This window comes from Bombus huntii, chromosome 5 (assembly GCF_024542735.1).
Source record: "Bombus huntii isolate Logan2020A chromosome 5, iyBomHunt1.1, whole genome shotgun sequence".
Lineage (NCBI taxonomy): Eukaryota > Metazoa > Arthropoda > Insecta > Hymenoptera > Apidae > Bombus > Bombus huntii.
Window position 1 is genome coordinate 10,973,679 of NC_066242.1, and position 19,411 is coordinate 10,993,089.

Genomic DNA, 19,411 nt, shown 5'->3' on the forward strand with positions numbered 1-19,411 from the left:
AGCCTGTAATAAACATTTTTCGATCGTAAAGTAAAGTTTAAATATAATACAGACATAACGTTTTATTCTGCGGAATAGAATACCTGAGAACAATTTTATGACGTGTCTTTGAAAGCAAAAGGCTACTTTCAGACCCTCAGAATATTAGTCAGAGTATTACCGTATTATCGGCATTTGTTATTGCTTACTATAGTATGCCCTGAAATTTTAGGACCCCTAGAATGGTGTCATAAATCCATTATTTCCATTCGTACCTAACGGTTTATTCGTTTACTCAGTTGACTCAGTTTAATTGTTCGATGACCTGGGAAACCTTCGAAAGTCTTCTCTTATGTTTACATCAATGTAACCCTGTAACCTTTAATCTCCAAATCCCTTCAATAAAAACATAAATTTTGTAAGAATCTGATCTTCGATATAGATATAATTGTAACCATCTTTTTTATATTTTTCTCTACATTATCAAATTTCTTAACGAGGCGAATACACGATAGAAAAATCATCCAAGTTTCAGCATCAAGGCGAAACAAACGAAAACAATTTATTTCTCATCAACACAAAAAAAAAAACAAAACCAAACGTTGAAATCTCAACTCCAAAAATCAAACTTAATCGTATAACAAATACATACGATGACAAACGATAACACGTTGAAATTGTCGATAACGATCGCCGAAAGTTACAAGAATGATTTTCAATGACGTCTGACGCGCGCGTGCATTTCGATATAAAGAAAATCGTTCTCATTCGCGATGCTATTCGTCACTTTGATTCTTTACCATTTTCATGATCCCAGTCTTCTACGTATTGCCGCGTGTTCACTCGTGACCGAATGCTCGTAACATATTTCGAGCGCAAACTACTTCATTTACTTGCCACGTTTTAAAAAAACCTTTGCATTTCAAAATAGATTGCACTTTTCATTCGGCTTCACATACCTAACGCGTTGAAAGCGTAATGTCGCCAGGTGATTCGATCATTTTCCGTGGACTTTCCGTCTTTCGCGATGGAACAAGAAATATCGAGGAAGATGGTGTCCGAGTTTGATGAAAATTTTCGCACTGGTGCTTCGGAGTAAATTTTTATTTAACTTCATTGGAGAATCTAATTATCAGATTTAGAGAGAAATATGTATCTTTTTAGTCGCTATGATTTCTTTAGTATAGTGTACGTGATTCGTTCTCTCATTGATGTAGTTACGATTACGTGACTCAGAAACATTGACTTTCTTATATTTATAATAATATGTATTGTGTTTCTTAATTGATTAGCGAGAACGTGATTATCGGGTGACACAGTCTAATTTCTGCACATCATTTCCGCCTGATAAGACATTGCACGGCATTGAAGGTAGAATTATCAAGAATTAATTTATTTATGACAATCAAAAAAGCGAGAACGTGTACTCAAGTTCGAGGACGTCTTGGCAAATTATGAAATATTAAATGCTGTTTCTTCATTCCTATCGCATACGGGATAACATACAAAAGATAAATAAATGAATAAATAAATAAAAAGACGATTAAACTTCCTTTCAAAGCAATTTCCCTTCAGCAATCGGTAGTAAAATGTTAAAAACTGTAAATCTTGTATTAAAGAATTGTAAGTGATTTATATTTGTTCCAGGTACATAAAAGGAATACAGACCTATGTAAAATTTATTTATTTAATATATTCTATAAAATCAAAAATATTCTTTAAAAAATAATAATTATTAAAATAATTAAAATAATGCAATATTATTATCTATTATATCACTAAAATAATAATCTGCTGTCTTTCAATTAGACAAATAATTTTCTGATAAATTTATTCAATTATATTTTTAACTTACATTTGGTATTTGTTACCTTTTGCAGCATTTTGTCTAAAATTTCTCATCTTTATTTGAATCTTTATTTAAATCACGAAAACAAGAATTATTCGTAGTCGTTCAAGAACATTTGTTTGAGCAGCAAAAATAGTAGTGGATGTAATATAGATTTGCAAATTACCATAGATACGATGGAACGTCACATTCGAGCTTATTCAATTTTTGATGAGTACGCATGAAGCATGTGTACGAGGGTTGTCACCATGAAGAATAGGATCCTTTCCATTAATCATTGTAGCTCGTGTCTCGCTAATTTTTTATGAAAAATCTCGACTATACCCAACACGACTCGTCAGTGATTGATTCGCCACGTCGTATGAGGCATGATGAACAGTATAAACCATTAATAATCAAACTTTTCGTAACTCAAATTATAGTGAAAAATTTGATGTAGTAAAAACTTTTCAACCTCTGACTAGAATTCTACAAATGTTAAAAAATCGACCGGTAATTATCTCGTATTATTCTTACATTTCAAAAATAACAATCTCTGGCATTGATAAAACGAACTATATTTTGTATCTTCAACTTTAATTCCTAACATATCTCCTATTTTTAATAAGAGAAAATGAAATGATACAGCTCATGTGAATAACACATAACACATTCATGTAGAAGCTGATTCAAAAGTGGAATGAAAAATCTGTGCGATAGCCTCCGGGAAAGTAGACAAAAAGTTAGCGTCAAGTGTTCCAGATCAGTTCCATTTTATTTTAACACGAGTCACTTCCTTTTATTCAGATACCAAGCATAGGTTATCAATGGCCGCATATTTATACCATTCCAATGCGATATGATAGATTATTATGTGAAAACAATTTGCAAAAACAGAGTTATACGAGATAAAGATGGCTTAGCGTAACTATTAATAATTAATCTTGCTCGAATACAATTTTTCAACAATAGAAGGCTTGTCAATTACGTCACTGTAATGCAAAACTTCATTTGTTGATCTACAGTAATACGTATTAGATTGTAACACATGGAATATCTGTTTAATGTTTCCAAAGTCAGGAAAGGAAGATCGATCATAGCAAAACGTATGTATATCATTTGTCTAAAGCGCGGTTTATATAAAATTAAATTTCGATCTATGCTCTTTCAGTTAATTTTTCATTCCCCGAGTCTCTTTTCTTTGATCACCCTGTAGAATAACCTCGATCCCATAGCTGACAATTAACCAGTTAGTCATTGAGCCTGTTTAGAACAAGGCAAATAACTCGGAGATTCGTTCTCTCTTGTTGTCGTCGATGACGCAGGAAATTTTCGACGATCACGTCACGATATCTCGCTTTTCATATCATTACGCTTTGTGCAACGTACCCATCGTTCTTCGAAACTGTGTACTTAAGAAATAACCGGAGAAGGTAATCTTCCATTCTGGAAGAAATGCATTCAGCGTAGAATACGATTTACCGGTCGTAAAACACTTGATTTAAAAGCAGCAGCTGCTACGCGAATCTTTTTGTTTTGAAGCATTATTTAAAATGAAAATGAGTCACTGTTTAAGTGATTCAGGAAGACTTTCTATACTGACTTTCATATACTCTTCGTCGATTCTCTTGGGATTTTCTTCGTTGCAAAGAAGTAGAAAAAACAATGCGTAAAACGAAGCTTATTGTGTTACGAAAAGTTAATACAGATTTTATAAATTACCAAGTACATATGTACTGGTAATTATTTATGCAATAATGAAACGGCAGCTGATTACTTATGACTAAGCAGAAGTTTGTATCATTTTTGTTTATGAAAGGAATCAGTTGCGAAAAATTATCGAAGAAATCACGATTTTCTTTGATGTGTTATCTGTACTAGAAACGTTACTATTTCTTGATTAACCAGATCTTATTTTCAAGTAGATTTATCAAACGAATGAATAATATACTTTGAAAATTTATCTGGAAGATCAAGACCTTCTTCGTAGAGTTATTTCCATGTCAAAAATATTGTATTTTTATAACTAATCATGGATTTAATTACCATTTATCTTTGTAAGATAAATCAACAATGAATTTCAAAAAATTACTTTTAATTTCGAAATTAATGACAAATTTCGGATTATTCGCGCGCTAAAATTCGAATTATTCTTCAAATTATGTGAAAAACAATTATTTATGATTAATCGAAATTTATTACTAATTTATACGAAAGAAATCAAAATTCTAGGAGTTTTGTAGAAAAATATTCGAAACTTGATTCTTCGAGTTATCGCCACGATAGGATCTACGTACCATTTTCTGTGACGGTGAAAAATGATGTTACGTCAATGTTGACTAAAAGAATTCAAGCTATTTCAATATACTAATACATAGTGCCAACATCGTGTTTGCTTAAAACGTTCGTCATGAAAGATTCGAATGGCCCCCTGAAGTATTACATGATCTTTGAACTAACGTAAAACTACCGATAAGATAGCAACAAACGTGACTGTGCTACGTAACTAATTTCAATTTTGTTTCTAATTTTCGTTGAGAAAAGCAAAAAATCAACAGGATCTTGAACATTAAGTAAATTAAACTGAAATTTGAAACTACAACAGATATTAAAATCTTTCCTTGTTCTGTGCAACAAAAGCCACTAAAGCGTATAATTACCAAAGGAAATAGCATAAAACGACAGATAAAGGTGACGTAATGGCGAATGCATTTAATTCGATCGTAAAAGTTGCATGAAAATGTACAACGTACCATCTACATTATTATTTAAAATAAGCAAGACGTATATTATAGGCGATTTGCGTAATAAAAGTTGGAATCGAAATTATTGCGTTCGATCGCTACTTATATTCAGAACAGTCAAAGGGCAAAATGAATATCATCGAAAATATTTATAATCTCTCGGCTCATAAATCGTATTAAATCGCGATTAAATGGAAATAACGACGACAAAGAAAGCATCGTATATTCGAGTGGGAATCTGTTCTCTCAAATCTATCTGTTTTTCCCTCGTTTATTCGGGCAACGCTCGTTCCTGCCAACTTTTCACCCGAACAATCTCCCGGAAGCAGTTCTTACACTATCGAAAGAACGACTTTTACCCACCTTTCCCAAGTCCTACACAGTAGATCCTTAAAAAACGCACTACCTGTTCGAGACCTTTTGCCTTTCCTTTTTTTTACTCGGGGATATTCTTGCTTGACTTGAGCCATCGGTTATCGTAGTTCGGTTAGAAACGATGGGACATTTAAGACGTAGTTGATTTAAAAAAGTTTCGAATAGAGTTTAAAGTTTGTTAATGGCACGATTAGAAATAAATAATTGGACTTTTCATTTGCAAGTTATTCTTTATGTCGTAATAACATAAACTTGAAATGAGGACGAACCTCGGAAAATAAGGGTATTAAATATAATTATATGATATATTAATAATTAATATATTAATAATATATTAATTAATTATTAATTAAATTAAAAATTGATTATTAAATAAAAAATTAATTAAAATAAAAATTAATAATTAAAAATGATAGAGGTTGAAGGTCAATAGCAGAATAATTAAAAATGAGGGATTGGTATATAGATGACTTTTGAAAATTTCTCCAACAGTGATCGAATCTTAATAATTGCACAGTTAATTACGAATAATTCAAACATTTTATTCTGTAGATCTTTTAATACATTTATGCGGATGAATTTTGGAAATTTTCAAATGAAGAGATTGAAGATTTATAATAGTACGATCAAAGTTGAGAAATTGAATATTCCATTCTACATATTTTCCATACAAACTTTCTCTTTTACAAATGAATTTCGGCATTTCCTCACTAATGATTCCCAATGGTAACGACGTAATTAATGATGCATAGATGGTATCTTTAATCCGAGTATATTTTATACGAAATAAAAAATCTGGAAAACGAATGGATACGAATTTCCGGATATTAAACAAAATTACGAAAAATGACGAATAAAAATGTCTATTCTATGTATTTTGTGTATTACGCGCCAAGAAATTAATTATCTCGAAAATATAACAAATTTCATGTCTGAAAGACGATAGCGCTTTAATATTGCGAATAAAATTGAAGGGTTCGCAGCAATAAGAAAACAGCTTCAATATTTAAATTGCATCTATTGAAAGAGGAAAAGAAGTGTAGAATTTTATATTCAAAGGTTTTATATTCGAAAATGTCAAAGTTTATTACTACGAATATCGATTGATTATGAATTTATACGACTTTCAGATGCTGTGATGCGACTTTTCGGGATTTTAAATTGCAATTTCTTAGATCCTTCGAATTACTTTTTTTTACATTATTAATTAAGTAAACAATATTAATTATTAAATGATATTATTCAAATAAAATGGAACTATCTTCTTACTGCAACATCCCCTTTAAATTACGACAGAGGGTGAAAATAGAAAACAGAGGATTTACACAAATTCATAGTCACTTTAATTAAATATATCTATGTACATTATAGGTACATCATAATACATTCACCATATGACGACTGTACATCTTAGCAGCACTTTCAATACTGTTCACAAAAATACATCGCATATAAACGAGCAATCGGTTTATACGCAAGGTCGGCCCAGGACTTGCGACCACATGGAGCGCTTTCATGGCAGGCTCCCACATGGAACCTCTATTTCTCTCTCTCTTTCTCTCTCTCTCTCTCTCTCGCTTTTTCTCTCTCTTTCTCTCTCTCCCTCTCAAACACGGACTTTATGTACAAAAAAGATTTTCAGCTCGAGTCGCAGGTCGGGCCAAAAAAGGAAGGAACGTGCCACGAGAAAGTACGGTCTTTCACCAGGAGCCGAAACTGTTCACGACGATGCTGCTCTGAAATGACTTTATCAAAGTTTTCTTTGGAATTGTTGCCACGAACCGAACAATGTTATATAGATATGGAAGTTCCGGAAAGAATTCATCAGAAATGGAGTAAAGTTCTCTCGTAGGAAACTTTGCTTTCGAGATATCCAATTTTCGAAATTTATAGATTGTTCGTAACTTTAGTCGATGCATGTATAATGATCGAGAAGCATGGTTTTACAAGGAACATCAATATAAAAGATTATAACACGATTCTTGAAGAGACAAATCTGACATTAACGTTATTAATCATTTAAAAATTAATACTATAACCTACCATTAAAAATACTGCCATTTGTTGGTAAAGATACTAAACGCCTATGTTTTTCATTGAAGCAGAAGAATCTTTAAGTGGATGGCAACAAAGGTTTAAATTAAATTAAAATTGAAAAATATATATCAATAACGTGAACAACGCTTGCAGCGTGTTTTAAATAATTTTCATAGTCAATTTACCAAAAATCTGAATCTTCTATGAGAAACTTTTGCACTACATTTCCGATTCACTTTCTCATGAAAAATCGCTGCACACAGTCGCAGATCCGAAAACTGTTAAAAACACATCGACATTTTTAATATCATTTTTAACAGATCGAATCTCCATGGCAAATCGACTGTGTGAAAACCACTAAGTAGCATCGATCTATGCGATTGAAACATACTCGGTCGACACGGAAATCATTTTTAAAAATCGTCTCGAGGAGCGGAATCGCAGCTTTCAACCCCCGGATCCGGAAGTAATATCAACAAACAGCCGCGGCTGCCCGAGTGGGCTGCGGATTTATCTTAAGTACCATCAAGAAACACGAGATATTGACACTTTTGATATCGATGATATTTATACAATTACATAGAGTTGTGGTGCAATGAATCCGGCCTTTAGCTGTCGCGACGAGAACGTGTCGGTTCTGTGACTTCAAAATCTTACTCGCGATATATTCTCATCATATTCGTTAGACTATGATTACAGAGGATACATGGTCCGATGAACTGTCGTTCTGACGAAACGTTCGACAACCGAAATGCATACGCTCAGAAATAGATTGCGGACGTTCGTGCAAATTTATATTTTTGTAGGTACATAATTAAAAACAAGTAGAACTTGAACGGAGATTTATTTTCCCTACCACTTGTTATAACGAATATTTTGTTTTAAACGTTTTATATATTTCTGCTAATTATTTGTATTTCAGTATTCTGGAAGTTCCTATATTTTCAAGCTGCCGTAAGAATCTCTACAGAGCACGCATCTGTCGCAATAATAGTGCTATTTCCAAACGCAAGCATGGAGCCGCGAAATTTTGCCTACGAAAGGTGCTGAACCGACTTCCGTTCTTCACTCGCGTTATCACAATTTGTTATAATCCAATCTCTCTTCTGTCTCTTTCGCTCTCGCATTCTCTCGTTCTCGCGCTGTGTCACAATGTGCTTCAGGAGAGTTGTATGCGTTTCACAATTCACGGTTACTATGTACAGAAACGATTTTTTCATCCTTCTTATATTTTTTGTTTTTTGTCTTTTTTTTTTCTTTTTGTTTTTCGCGAAACAACTTAAGGAACATTTGGTATCGAGAGCAATAATTCGGTCGGATGGCGACGGCCTGTCGCGAGAAATCGAACCTCCTCTTCTTTTAAACGACCGCGTTTAATCGCGTAGGAACGTGTCTCTCTCTTTCATGTGCGCCGAAAACCGCGTTTCGTATCTCGTTGGCGTGTACAACGAGTGTACGAAGCACTCGTAGCTGATCGAGACACCGGTGAAATGGAATTCCAAGTCTTTAAAACGTTGCCACCGTGTGGAAGAGAATGAATTTTCTGGTATTGGAGGATCTGAATTGTGCCACGGTGGCCGGCTGAAAGCTTCAGGGTGGGTTGCTTGTCTGAAGAAAACCGAGCTTTTTGTTTTAGAAGAATGTTCGTAACACTGTATTCAACATTATTTGAATAAAATTTTGTTCCAGTTTTACTTAATCGACTGTGAATGTTTATGCAAAGTCGTGTTCTTACTCCAAGAGCAAATGGAATCTAAATACTATAGCGAGTATTTTATTTTTATATATGTGCTATATTTTTTATTAGTTCTGTGTATATATATACAGGGTGGTTGGTAACTGGTGGTGCAAGCGGAAAGGGGGTGATTCTACGCAAAAAAAGAAATCGAAAATATGGAATAAAAATTTTTTTTTTAATTTTTCCATCGAGACAACGATCTACGGTGAGATCCGTTATAACGTACCGCACGCGTACCGAGCGAAAATTCAAAATCGATTTTCTCGAAAACAAAGCCTCGAACGAAAAATTTGTATTCTATATTTTCGACTTGTTTTTTCGCGTAGAATCACCCCCTTTCCGCTTGTACCACCAGTTACCAATCACCCTGTATATATACACTTAATATTTTGTATTAGTGATTGCAAAAAGTATTTGCACACCAGTGTATTTATTATATCATACATTAATTTATTAGGTCCAAGTATATTACATTTTGTATCGCTTAGTAGTACTTTCATACGAACAAAAATTAGATATCAGTTTGGAAATGAACTGTAGGGTCTAAGAGACAGGTGCTTTATTGGAAAATAGAAATATTTTTAGTTGTGCAGATTCGTGTACATTTAAAATTCACGCAAATGCATAAACCTTCGTAGATTACGAAGATTAATTAATTATTTAAATATTCGGAATATTTTCGTCTTTGTTGTGTTTTATGGTGTTATTAAACTGAATAAAGTTTGTTTAATGTTCTTTCGAACTGTCTGTTAATGATCGAAAGTTATAGATATTTTAACGATTACTTGTCACTAGTTAAAAAGAAATTCTATATCGAGCATTTTACCGCATAAACAAAGTATATTTTAAAGGAAAGAAGGTGCATCGAAAACAATTGAAAAGTATTCGCAGGAAATTGGAAATGTTTTATGTTTAACGGAGCAACAACGTTATTCAAGCGAACGACTCTTTGACCATTTGAAACGGTGAATAAAACTCATTCTAATATTTATTATTGTTTGCTTAATGTCGATCGTTATTTAATTCAGACTTTCCATAAGAAATGGTCGGAACGTGAAGCTGCAATTTTAATAATTTAAAATCCCGGTACCCCGTTTCCCGTGAAAACATTTAAAAACTTTGTACACTTGTCTCCGAATGAACGATTTAATAGATTTATGAATATCTATATGAAAAGTGGAGAAGCCACGGACTCGTCAGAAAATATGTAACGTGCAAAAATGAAAGACTGGTACGTAGAATCATTTTTACAATAATAAAAATCAACATAACCATTGCATTGAAAAAAGTTTGACGAATAAATACAAATTTATGCAACATTTCTTATCCAAGGCGTGGCAGGACATTTCGGATGCGGAAGTAAGTAAAAAATGTGGAATACGTCCTTTTCGTTCGAAGAGGTCTGTTTGAGAATTATTCATCTTTATATATATATATATATATATAAAGTTATATATATATATATAAAATTATATATTATATATATATAAATAATATAAATATAAATAAATATATATTATATATATATAAATATATATATATAATATAAAGGAAAGTTCAAACGAACATATGTTTTATTTTACATTTTTTACTTATTTCTTCATATTTTCGCTATGCGCCCTGCCACTCCCTGTATACTTTAAAAAATGCTTCCTAAGTCTCAGATCTTTTCTTCGTTTCACGTTGAGAATTCATTCAGTAAATTGAAACTTTTCGTAAATGCATAAACATGTGTAAATAAAAGTGAATTCTTAATCTATAGCAACACGATTATATGTTATATATGATAACTAAAAAATACATTTAATTTGATGTAAATAGAAAACTTGATTTTGCCTCTGCAGCTTCTTACCAGTCTCACTAGAGTTATTTTTAATTTTGTAAAAAAAAAAAAAGAAAAAAAAAAGAAAGAAAGAAAGAAAGAAAACGCATACGAGATTTATTTGATATTCGCTTCTACTAGGATAAGTGTGTGCGTAGAAATACATGGTGAATAGATAGATGCCGCAGGCATCGGCATCGATGGAAAACGTTTATAATGCGTTACAAATACTGGATTGGTGAATTTCTGAAAGTATCCCGTCATGTGCATGGCGTGTATGCGTTGATGGAAATCTGACGTGAGTCAAAAATCAAAATACGTCTGGTGTCAATACTATTAAATCTCTCTGCTAGAAAAACTGAAATTTAAAATTGAAGCAACACAAAGGATACTCTGTTGAATATTGAAACGCGGCTACCAATTTGTCAATGTTCTTCCTACAAAAAGGAAAATGAAAAATAAATATTAATTTTAGAGTGCAAACGCTTTAACGTACAAGAGAATTCGTATCAACATTTTTTTTTATTTAATTACAGTCTAATCTATCTTGTTACATTCATCCGAAAACCGATGAATGTTCAATGTTCTTCTCAAGGACAGCTTTTTTTTTCTAAAAATGTTATACAACCTTTCAACAGTACTTTTGATCCTTTAATTTCTTTAAAGGCATGTGCGTCTCTTAAGTTTTTGCAATTTGTAAATTTGCAAAAATGTGTTTTTCATAATTCGAAGATACTATAAATGAACTAATTCTATTTCGAGTATACACTTGATAAATATTTATCGTGATTTTCGATAATCAGATGATTATCGCAGGTAAAACTGAACGTGTTAATGGAAGTCATGCAAATAATAAAGCAAATGATAATGAAAATAAATAATACAAATAATATCACAAAATTAGTAACTTCTTTATAATAACAATAATTCATTAATGTTGTAAAAATACAAACAGTCAAGAAATTCTAATATCTACAGATTTATGTCTTCTCTATCAACGTATTCTTGCAATAAAATCACTAAAAACTTTCACAAAATTTAATTTATTTCTGGAAGACGGTTTATTTGAAATCGGCGATGCGATCAAATGCTATTGATAAGTAGGGATGAACGTCAAACTCTAATTACAATTCTAGAGTTGCCAAAAATTTTCCTATGTTTGAGACAAGAGAATCGTTTCAGAAATGTCATCAAGCAGAAATCGCTTGGAAATCTATTCGCGTAGGCAAAACTTTGCTTCGAAAGTTCCGAATATTTTTAATTCAGAGCAGCTTTCCACCCATTAAAGATCCAACGAAAAAATTGTCGCTGGAATTTTAAAAACAATGCAACGAGAAACAATCGATCATCAACGAGAGTCACGTATTTTCCACGAGGGGGAGGCGATTGTCAACTTTGTCGCGAGTAGGGTATAAAAGGAAAAATCAGGAAAAAAAAATCGTTGGAACAAAGTTTTAATTTAGTTGTCAGCGTCTGATTGTTCGGAAATTTCGCGTGTCAAGAAAAATTCTCAGTTTAATTGGGGCCGAAACTCAAATTCACTGCTCTCCCCTTTCGCGTTTCAACGATAAATCTTTTATTAAAAATATGACAATTATTGGGTAACTTTACTTTTAAGAGGATAAAAGGGTTCGATTATGAATTACGTCTAGGAAGACTGGCGCAGGAATAAATAGCAAAAGACTTGACAAAGGGTGAGGGTAGATGAATTTGTAGCCGGAATAAAGAGACGAAGCAGCATTCCGAGGATAAAGGGAACTTTTTCATCACGAACATCTTGGATTCTGTTAATAACAAATACCCGAGAAAGTTATTAAGAAAAAAAAGGGATAATAATAAATAATAATGTGATAAAAAATACTAAATTTGACTTGTTTGAGGGGCAAAGTAACATCTCCCCTTGGAAGGAATAATGCTCAATTACTTTTATGAATTTTCCTCGGACGAATTAATCGTAATAAAGTGGAATTCCTTTTACTTGCGAGTTGATCCTCTTCGTTTCTATTAAAATATATCCTGTTTAATTTCATTCTCAACCTATATCGAATCTTTATCATTTACTCTATATTTCGAAACTTTATGAAAATAGCTTTATATCGCGAAAATAACTTTATAACATTATAACAAATTTTCTAACTTTATGAAAAGATATGACTGTTCGAAGCTTTCTCTGTAAAATTCATTTCACGCAGCGAGATCTGAACTTTTTATTAGAAAAATTTTGTTTGTAGCAGTACTCTCTGATAAACGTCACTTTTCTTATCGAAATCTCAATAGAGAAGATGAGTATACTTAAAAATGCTAAGCTTTTGCTAATTCTAAGTTTAAGAAAAATGTAGAAGCGTCCTATAGCTGATATCATTATGTGAGAATATTTAATGTCGCTATCAATCATCTTCGGTGTGGCAGCTACGAATTCAGAAAAGAAAGTATAAAAATATACGACGTAATGAGATTAAACTCGAAGAATTCAAACGTAGATTATCATCATTGCACGTATTTTCCATTATAAAGCGTAATAAATATAAAAGTATCGTAAAATTGCAATACACGTGGCGAAATGAAGATGGTAGAAACTACGAAACTTTAAATTACTATTTTATTAGCTCGTAGTAAAAGGTAACGTGGAAAACTTTAATAAAACGCTGACTTTTGAAAGAAGACCGACTTTGAGAAAGTGAAACGAGCCGATATATTAGCTTCTAATTCGAGAATATGTAAAAGTTCATGTTCTAAAATCAGTTTGCGCTTCAAACGTGATAATACCAGTATCATCGATCATCACTTTATCACTTTTTAATTAAAAAGTGCTTACAGAAAGACATCGGGGTCTTGAAATTTTGAAACTTCCAGGGATCGAGCTCGAACCAATCCATCAATTTCTAGTTCAAAACAAGTACAACTTTCTGAAACTAAACTGATCCTCATCTGATGTTTATGTCGATATTAGTAAAACTGCGAAATTCTGCGAAAATTGCAAAAAATTATGTTTCTTTAGCTTCGTGATACATTTTTGTTTGTAAAATATTATCTTAATTTATAGGTTCTTTTTTTATTTCAAATTTCATATATTTAAGTATGCTTTTTTTATGAAATTACTGCATGCTATATTAGAGTTATTCATTTTTACTTTGCATTTATCAGAGCTAATCCATCAATTTTATCTCAAAATACATTTCGTATAGGTTTCATTACAAGTGACAAGAAAATGTTTCATTTAAGAGAAAGCACTTTACGACCCACGTTTCTAAAGTTCAAGCTTACCATCTTTCAATACTCTTCGTGGACATTACATAACAGAATCGTTAAAAGACGCAAAATAGGTCCTGTTTCTGTTTAAAGTCGCTGAAATTGTCTTATGATTTCATAATAACGAGCAATCTTTCAAATTAAAACTGATTGACGAATACTGGTATCAATATTGTTTTATGAACATCGCAATTTGAACTTGAAAAATATTAATATAAATAAGATTTCTACAACATCAAATCAATCTGTAATCTACAGATGCTGATATCGTATCTCGAGACGATATGCCAACACTAGCACGAAAAATATTAACATGAACATTAGGAAACAATTATATCAATCCCGTAAATCCTATAAATCCTATAAATAGACCTTGTTACTTTAAAATCTTTATTAATTACTAGTATTTCGTTGATTATTAATAATAATATCCAAAACTTTCGTAACAAAAATTATTTACAAATTAATGTCAATATCGACGATAATTAAAGTGTAGAAAAATTCATATCGATATCAAAGACAATTTGAAACCACCATCAAATCTACGTTACGATACGTGCGATCTTGAAATCACACGCAGGTTTGTAATTTCAAGAGTCAAAATAATTTACACGTGTCGATATCGATAATTATTCAACTTTAAGGAGGAAGAAATATAATATCGCGTGTAATACGCAAGAAATAAAGAAAGAAAACAAATCGATAGAAAAATCCATCGACGTGTAATCTCGAAGGATATAAACGTAATGCATCTGGAAATTGTTGAAACTTTACCTAGTTGTTGGAGCGTTGAAACTCGGTTCTTCAGTTACTCCGTTGTCTACGGTAGTCGTGGGACGAAACAGGGATATTTGCTTCTCGACACCTTTCTTCGTGGTATCGATCGAGGAACGGTCGATAAATCCGGGGCAGTCAAACACTGTCTTTGCTCGAATTCGCGATTTCTGACGCGCCAGGCCGCCGACACGTGGATGTGTACACGTATATATCTATCTACCTATCTATATATAGTTCCATATTTATATTTATACGTTATAGGTAATGTGTGTTCGTGTCCTGTTCTATGTGTACGCCTTTCTGTCTCAGTGTACGTGTACCGTATGCATGTATACTCTACTTCCATTTTGGTCGTGTGCACGAGTTCCACTCGACGATACCGCGTCCATCCAACGAACGTCACAACCTTCTATTTTTGTCATTGCGATGACAGCTCGTCTCCATCACAATTCTATTTTTTTTTTCTTTTTTTCTTTTGCATTTACAGTGATCGTAAAGCACAGGGCGGAACGATTTCGATCAGCTGGCCACGTCGTCGAAACGAGGAACTCCGAATCGAGCGCTAATCGCGGTCTCGGAAGCGGAAGTAACCACGCGACAACGTGTATACTAATCACTCGGATGATTCCAGAATAGTTCTCGAGGGTAGTTATATTTCACCTTCCCAACGGAGCTAAATTTCAGAATAAATATGACCAGAGAATCTCCGTACAGTGGAATTCCATTTATCTAAGACCGTCAACGAAGAAATAGTTCGTTATACGAGCTGCCTAGAAGCGAAACCGATCAACTGTTCGTTACACAATTTCGTTAGCCAGGATCTTTCTCAGGAGCAGGTTGTTTACTTTCATAAATCTGTTTATCAAGGAAATAATATAAATGCATGTGTATTTCCAGGGAAGTTTTTCAGAATAAAGTTCGTAATTTCTCTATTTTCCTATCTGTGTAGTTGATCGACGTAACTTCTGAATGGCTCGTACGTAGGAGAAATTCTCTTGGTACCCTCTTAACGTAATTCTAAATAAATAAATTTTCCTTATAAGAACTTCTCGCGTGGTATTTCAAAAGTGACGTGGCTCTATGAATTATTAAAGGAATGATCTAGTAAACATATAACATTGGAAAAAAGAAAATAGATTCTAGAAGATAATAGTCAAATGTTACGTTTCTAATGTTCCACTGTTAGCCTCTGAATTTGCTCTTTGACGGTTTTGACGTTCTCCTAATACAGGACAGAATTATTCCGAGTTACGACACTTTTGAAATACATGTGCGTTATACAGTGACTACAAAAATTATTCGCACATTTTTTATCATAGCATTTACATACTAATTAATTAGGTCCAAGTATTATTTATTAATAGTATTTTCATACGACGAAAAAAGATTGATACCATTAATTGTAGTACTTTCATGCGACTGTAAAAATCGATACCTCGTTAGAGAATAAAGATATGTGCAAATACTTTTTGTAATTCGATACGATAATAACGTATAAATATAACAGAATCGATCCAGCCTTCGTCGTTCAAAGTTCGTACAAGTTCAACCGAAACGATTTCTGAATTTAGTTTAATTGATTAATAATCAGATTAGAGAATTAATTAGATCTAAAATTTCGTTTAATTAATTAATAAATAGAGTTCTACTGTATCATACATAAAAACAAAAGGAGCTAAGTATACGCGGTGACGTACGTGGCTTCCGCTTCGACTGCCACTTGAAACATCATCGACGTTTTCGTTCCGCGCGCTTCGTAGAAACACGTTTTCTCTGCCACATCACAACACGCAACACGCAAAAGTAAAAGCTTAACTTATCGGCCCTTAATACGGTATCACATAAGTTTCCACGCTGACTTGACTCGAGCTTCACTCGACCCTCTACGAGTTAACTTAGGAACCACACGCTCGAAGATCCTTACACCGACGAGAGACTTGTGTGTACTTGTGTTTGTTTTTCTTCGTTTTTAGGTACTTTAACGAGCCTCGACAACGATTACTTTAATAGACGAAGATTATTGGTCCAAAGAGAAATGTAATTACACGTATCGATGGAGAGGACAACGAGGTCGATTCGAGAGCAAGTATCGACGAACCTCGACGAATAAGAATCCTCGTCAAAATCCATATTTTCTAGAGTTTGACGAAAAGAAATCCGAATAGGATATCGCCTCGAATACACACCCGTTCCTCTCCAAATTATATACAGCTCCGTATTGTTGCTCAGGGACATCGCACACACGTACGCGAATACTGTCGACACCTAACAACACTCGAGAAGAAATATCTCCTTCCTTCTCTCGCCTGTAAATTTGCTTCTGTCGTTTGATTGTAGAACCGAGCTGTCTCGTGCCAGCTCAAAACGAAACGAACAACATTAAGATACACGTAACAGCGATTAAACGGACCGCAATCATAATTCGTAGTACCCTTTGAGTTTTCGGTGTTCATTAATCACAGCGCGCGTTTCAGCCTTCCATTGCGTAAAGAATTAGACCGTTTAATTTTCAAGCTCGTTGGACATTCGTTTGTCGCATCTATCCCCTTTCTCTTCTACTTTTATTCTCCCTTCTTGCTTTTTTCTTTTTTTTTTTTTTTTGTTTTTACAGACACTCTCTATCGAAATCGTAGATCTAAACGTCTCGTAGATCCTTTGTTTGTGGATCTTACGTTCCGCTTTCGAACGATCGTACGATACGATGAACGTTCCAAAGTTAGGGGTATCGACGCAGAAGTTGAAGAGGGAAGAGAAGGAGGATCGAACGCGACTAAGAGAATCAAAAACGGCGGGGAAACAGAAGTGATCGATCGACGATCGATCGATCCACGCGCGACCACCGTCCAGTCCAAACGAGCCAGTCTACAGAAACTTCGTTTACTATTTACACGAATCCTAGCGAGTTTCGGTGTCTCCCGATTTGTACGATCGTCTACACGCGAAGAGCTACAATCGATACCACTCAAGAAACGAGAATAACACCGCACCGTTTTGTCCCAGAGGAGACCATTCGAAACGCTATCATCGATCGATTGTCCTCGCAAAAATTCGGACTCCGTGCCAGCTTCCATCAATGTGTTTCCTTCTTTCTTCTTATTTCCGGTTATTCCGCTTCTTTTTTTTCTTTTTTCTTTTGGTTTCTCTTGGTTTGATCGTTCTTCGTCCAAGTTCAGCCTCCTCTTCGGTTATACGCGATCACGTCGACGATCGGAGAGACGTCGCAGTGAGAAGTTGACGAAACGTTCAACATACCTATTAGAAATCATTCGTTGCATGAATTTACCCCGCGAACTGCGTCTTTCTTTATGCTTTTTCGTAAGAAACTGTCCCCAACGTGAACCTAAATATCTCGAAGGAAAACTAGTTCGAGATGTCCAGACACTCGACTATGCTGTTTTCTGTTTGTGAAAAATTGAATTCTTGAACCGCTCGTCTTGATAGAAGGTTTGATCAATTCGAGTATTCGAGAAACCTTCGCGAGCTTGCCAAAATCGACTAAAATTATCTTTAAACATCCGAGGCTTCTTGAACATTTTTGGAGCTTTGAGTTGCTGAAGTGCCTCGAAGGAAGCACAGCGTGGAAATTCTAAACGGTAGAAACCAGCAATGGGACGAAACGAATCAGCTTAATTTAACGCTTTAAGTTTGTTGAAAGTGGCGTTTCAGCTAAATATATTTCACTTTGCAATTCGATTTCTTCTTTCTAAGTTAAAATCGCGATACCTTTTCGACGTTGACTTTTTCGTGACGCTCTTATATGCGACTCTATTTACAGATAAAACGATATCTCGGTATAAATGCACCAAGTTCGTGATCAATTTCCGCTCGATCTCTAAATTTCCAAACCACACGCGTTCCAATAAATTCTTCCAACATTTACTACAAGTATATACCTCGTCCCATCACTGATAATATTTGCACACGCGACGAACGAACTAAATACTAAAGAGTAATAGGAGGAATTTGATAGTCGAATATCGTTGCATAGCCATCCACTTGACGATTCTACCGTTTCAAGCCTCCTCGAACCAACTCTCGAACTCTCCATCTCGTGGTCTTGAAACGCGAGAATCCTCCGAATAGCATTACCACTCATCCTCGCGTGAAAATCTTCCTCTCTCTCCATAACTTCGAAATATATATATATACCCCGTGCCACTATCGTCGTGTTTATACTCGAAAACTCGTACCTCGCTTCGAAGCCTTCAGAACTCCAAGAACCCGTCAAGGTGCCATTACCGACACTCAACGACAATAATACGCGAATTACATTGGAAAAAGTAAGAGTCAGACGTGGAAAATATCAAAGCAATCGTACTAGAACGAACCACGAATTTTCCCAAACGAACGACATTTCGATTGCCTTCGAGGGAAACCGCAGAGACAAAAAATGGAAAAAGATCGGTCGAAGGTCTGATTTAAAAGTGCTGTATGCGTTCTCCGTGTAGATAAGGGTTCAAAAATCGAGCGTCAATGCTCGGTCAGGGCAGCCCGAATCCGAAGAAAGGCGCGATGGGCCTGTCGTCGAAGAGACGAGGAGGCGGAAGTGGCGGTGGCCTCTTCCTTCGCGGGGCAATCAGCGTCCTCTATAAGGACCCTTTGGCGAACACTATCTCCCTGTGCTTGGTGCGTATGTGCGAGCGGAGGGTGTCGATCCTGCTGTATGTAGCCGGGCAATACGGGCACAAGGACCTTTGGGCGGTGTGTATGTGGAAGTGGTGCCAACGATTGGTCACCTGTTTGCCGCAGGCTCGGCATCTCCACAGCGCCGGCGAGCCGAGCGACACGGCGAACATCTCGTGATAAGAAAGACCGACCGGCACGTTGGGCACCATACCTGAAAACCCAACACGCCGTCATTT

General features: G+C 34.6%; 1 protein-coding gene and 1 long non-coding RNA gene across 2 annotated transcripts in view; one reads left to right on the forward strand and one right to left on the reverse strand.

Annotated features, from left to right (window-relative positions):
• The first annotated feature begins 5,331 nt into the window (after window positions 1–5,331).
• On the forward strand, window positions 5,332–11,778 carry LOC126866167 (uncharacterized). Its single transcript, XR_007689795.1, has 2 exons — window positions 5,332–10,149; window positions 10,360–11,778. It is a non-coding gene; the product is annotated as an uncharacterized LOC126866167 (long non-coding RNA).
• Window positions 10,595–19,411, reverse strand: part of LOC126866148 (sex determination protein fruitless) — a 90,780-nt gene continuing 81,963 nt past the window's right edge. The window contains exon 5 of the mRNA XM_050619365.1: window positions 10,595–19,386. Within this exon, the coding sequence (XP_050475322.1) occupies window positions 19,136–19,386 (251 nt within the window). The 3' untranslated portion in view covers window positions 10,595–19,135. The remainder of the gene's footprint in view (window positions 19,387–19,411) is intronic.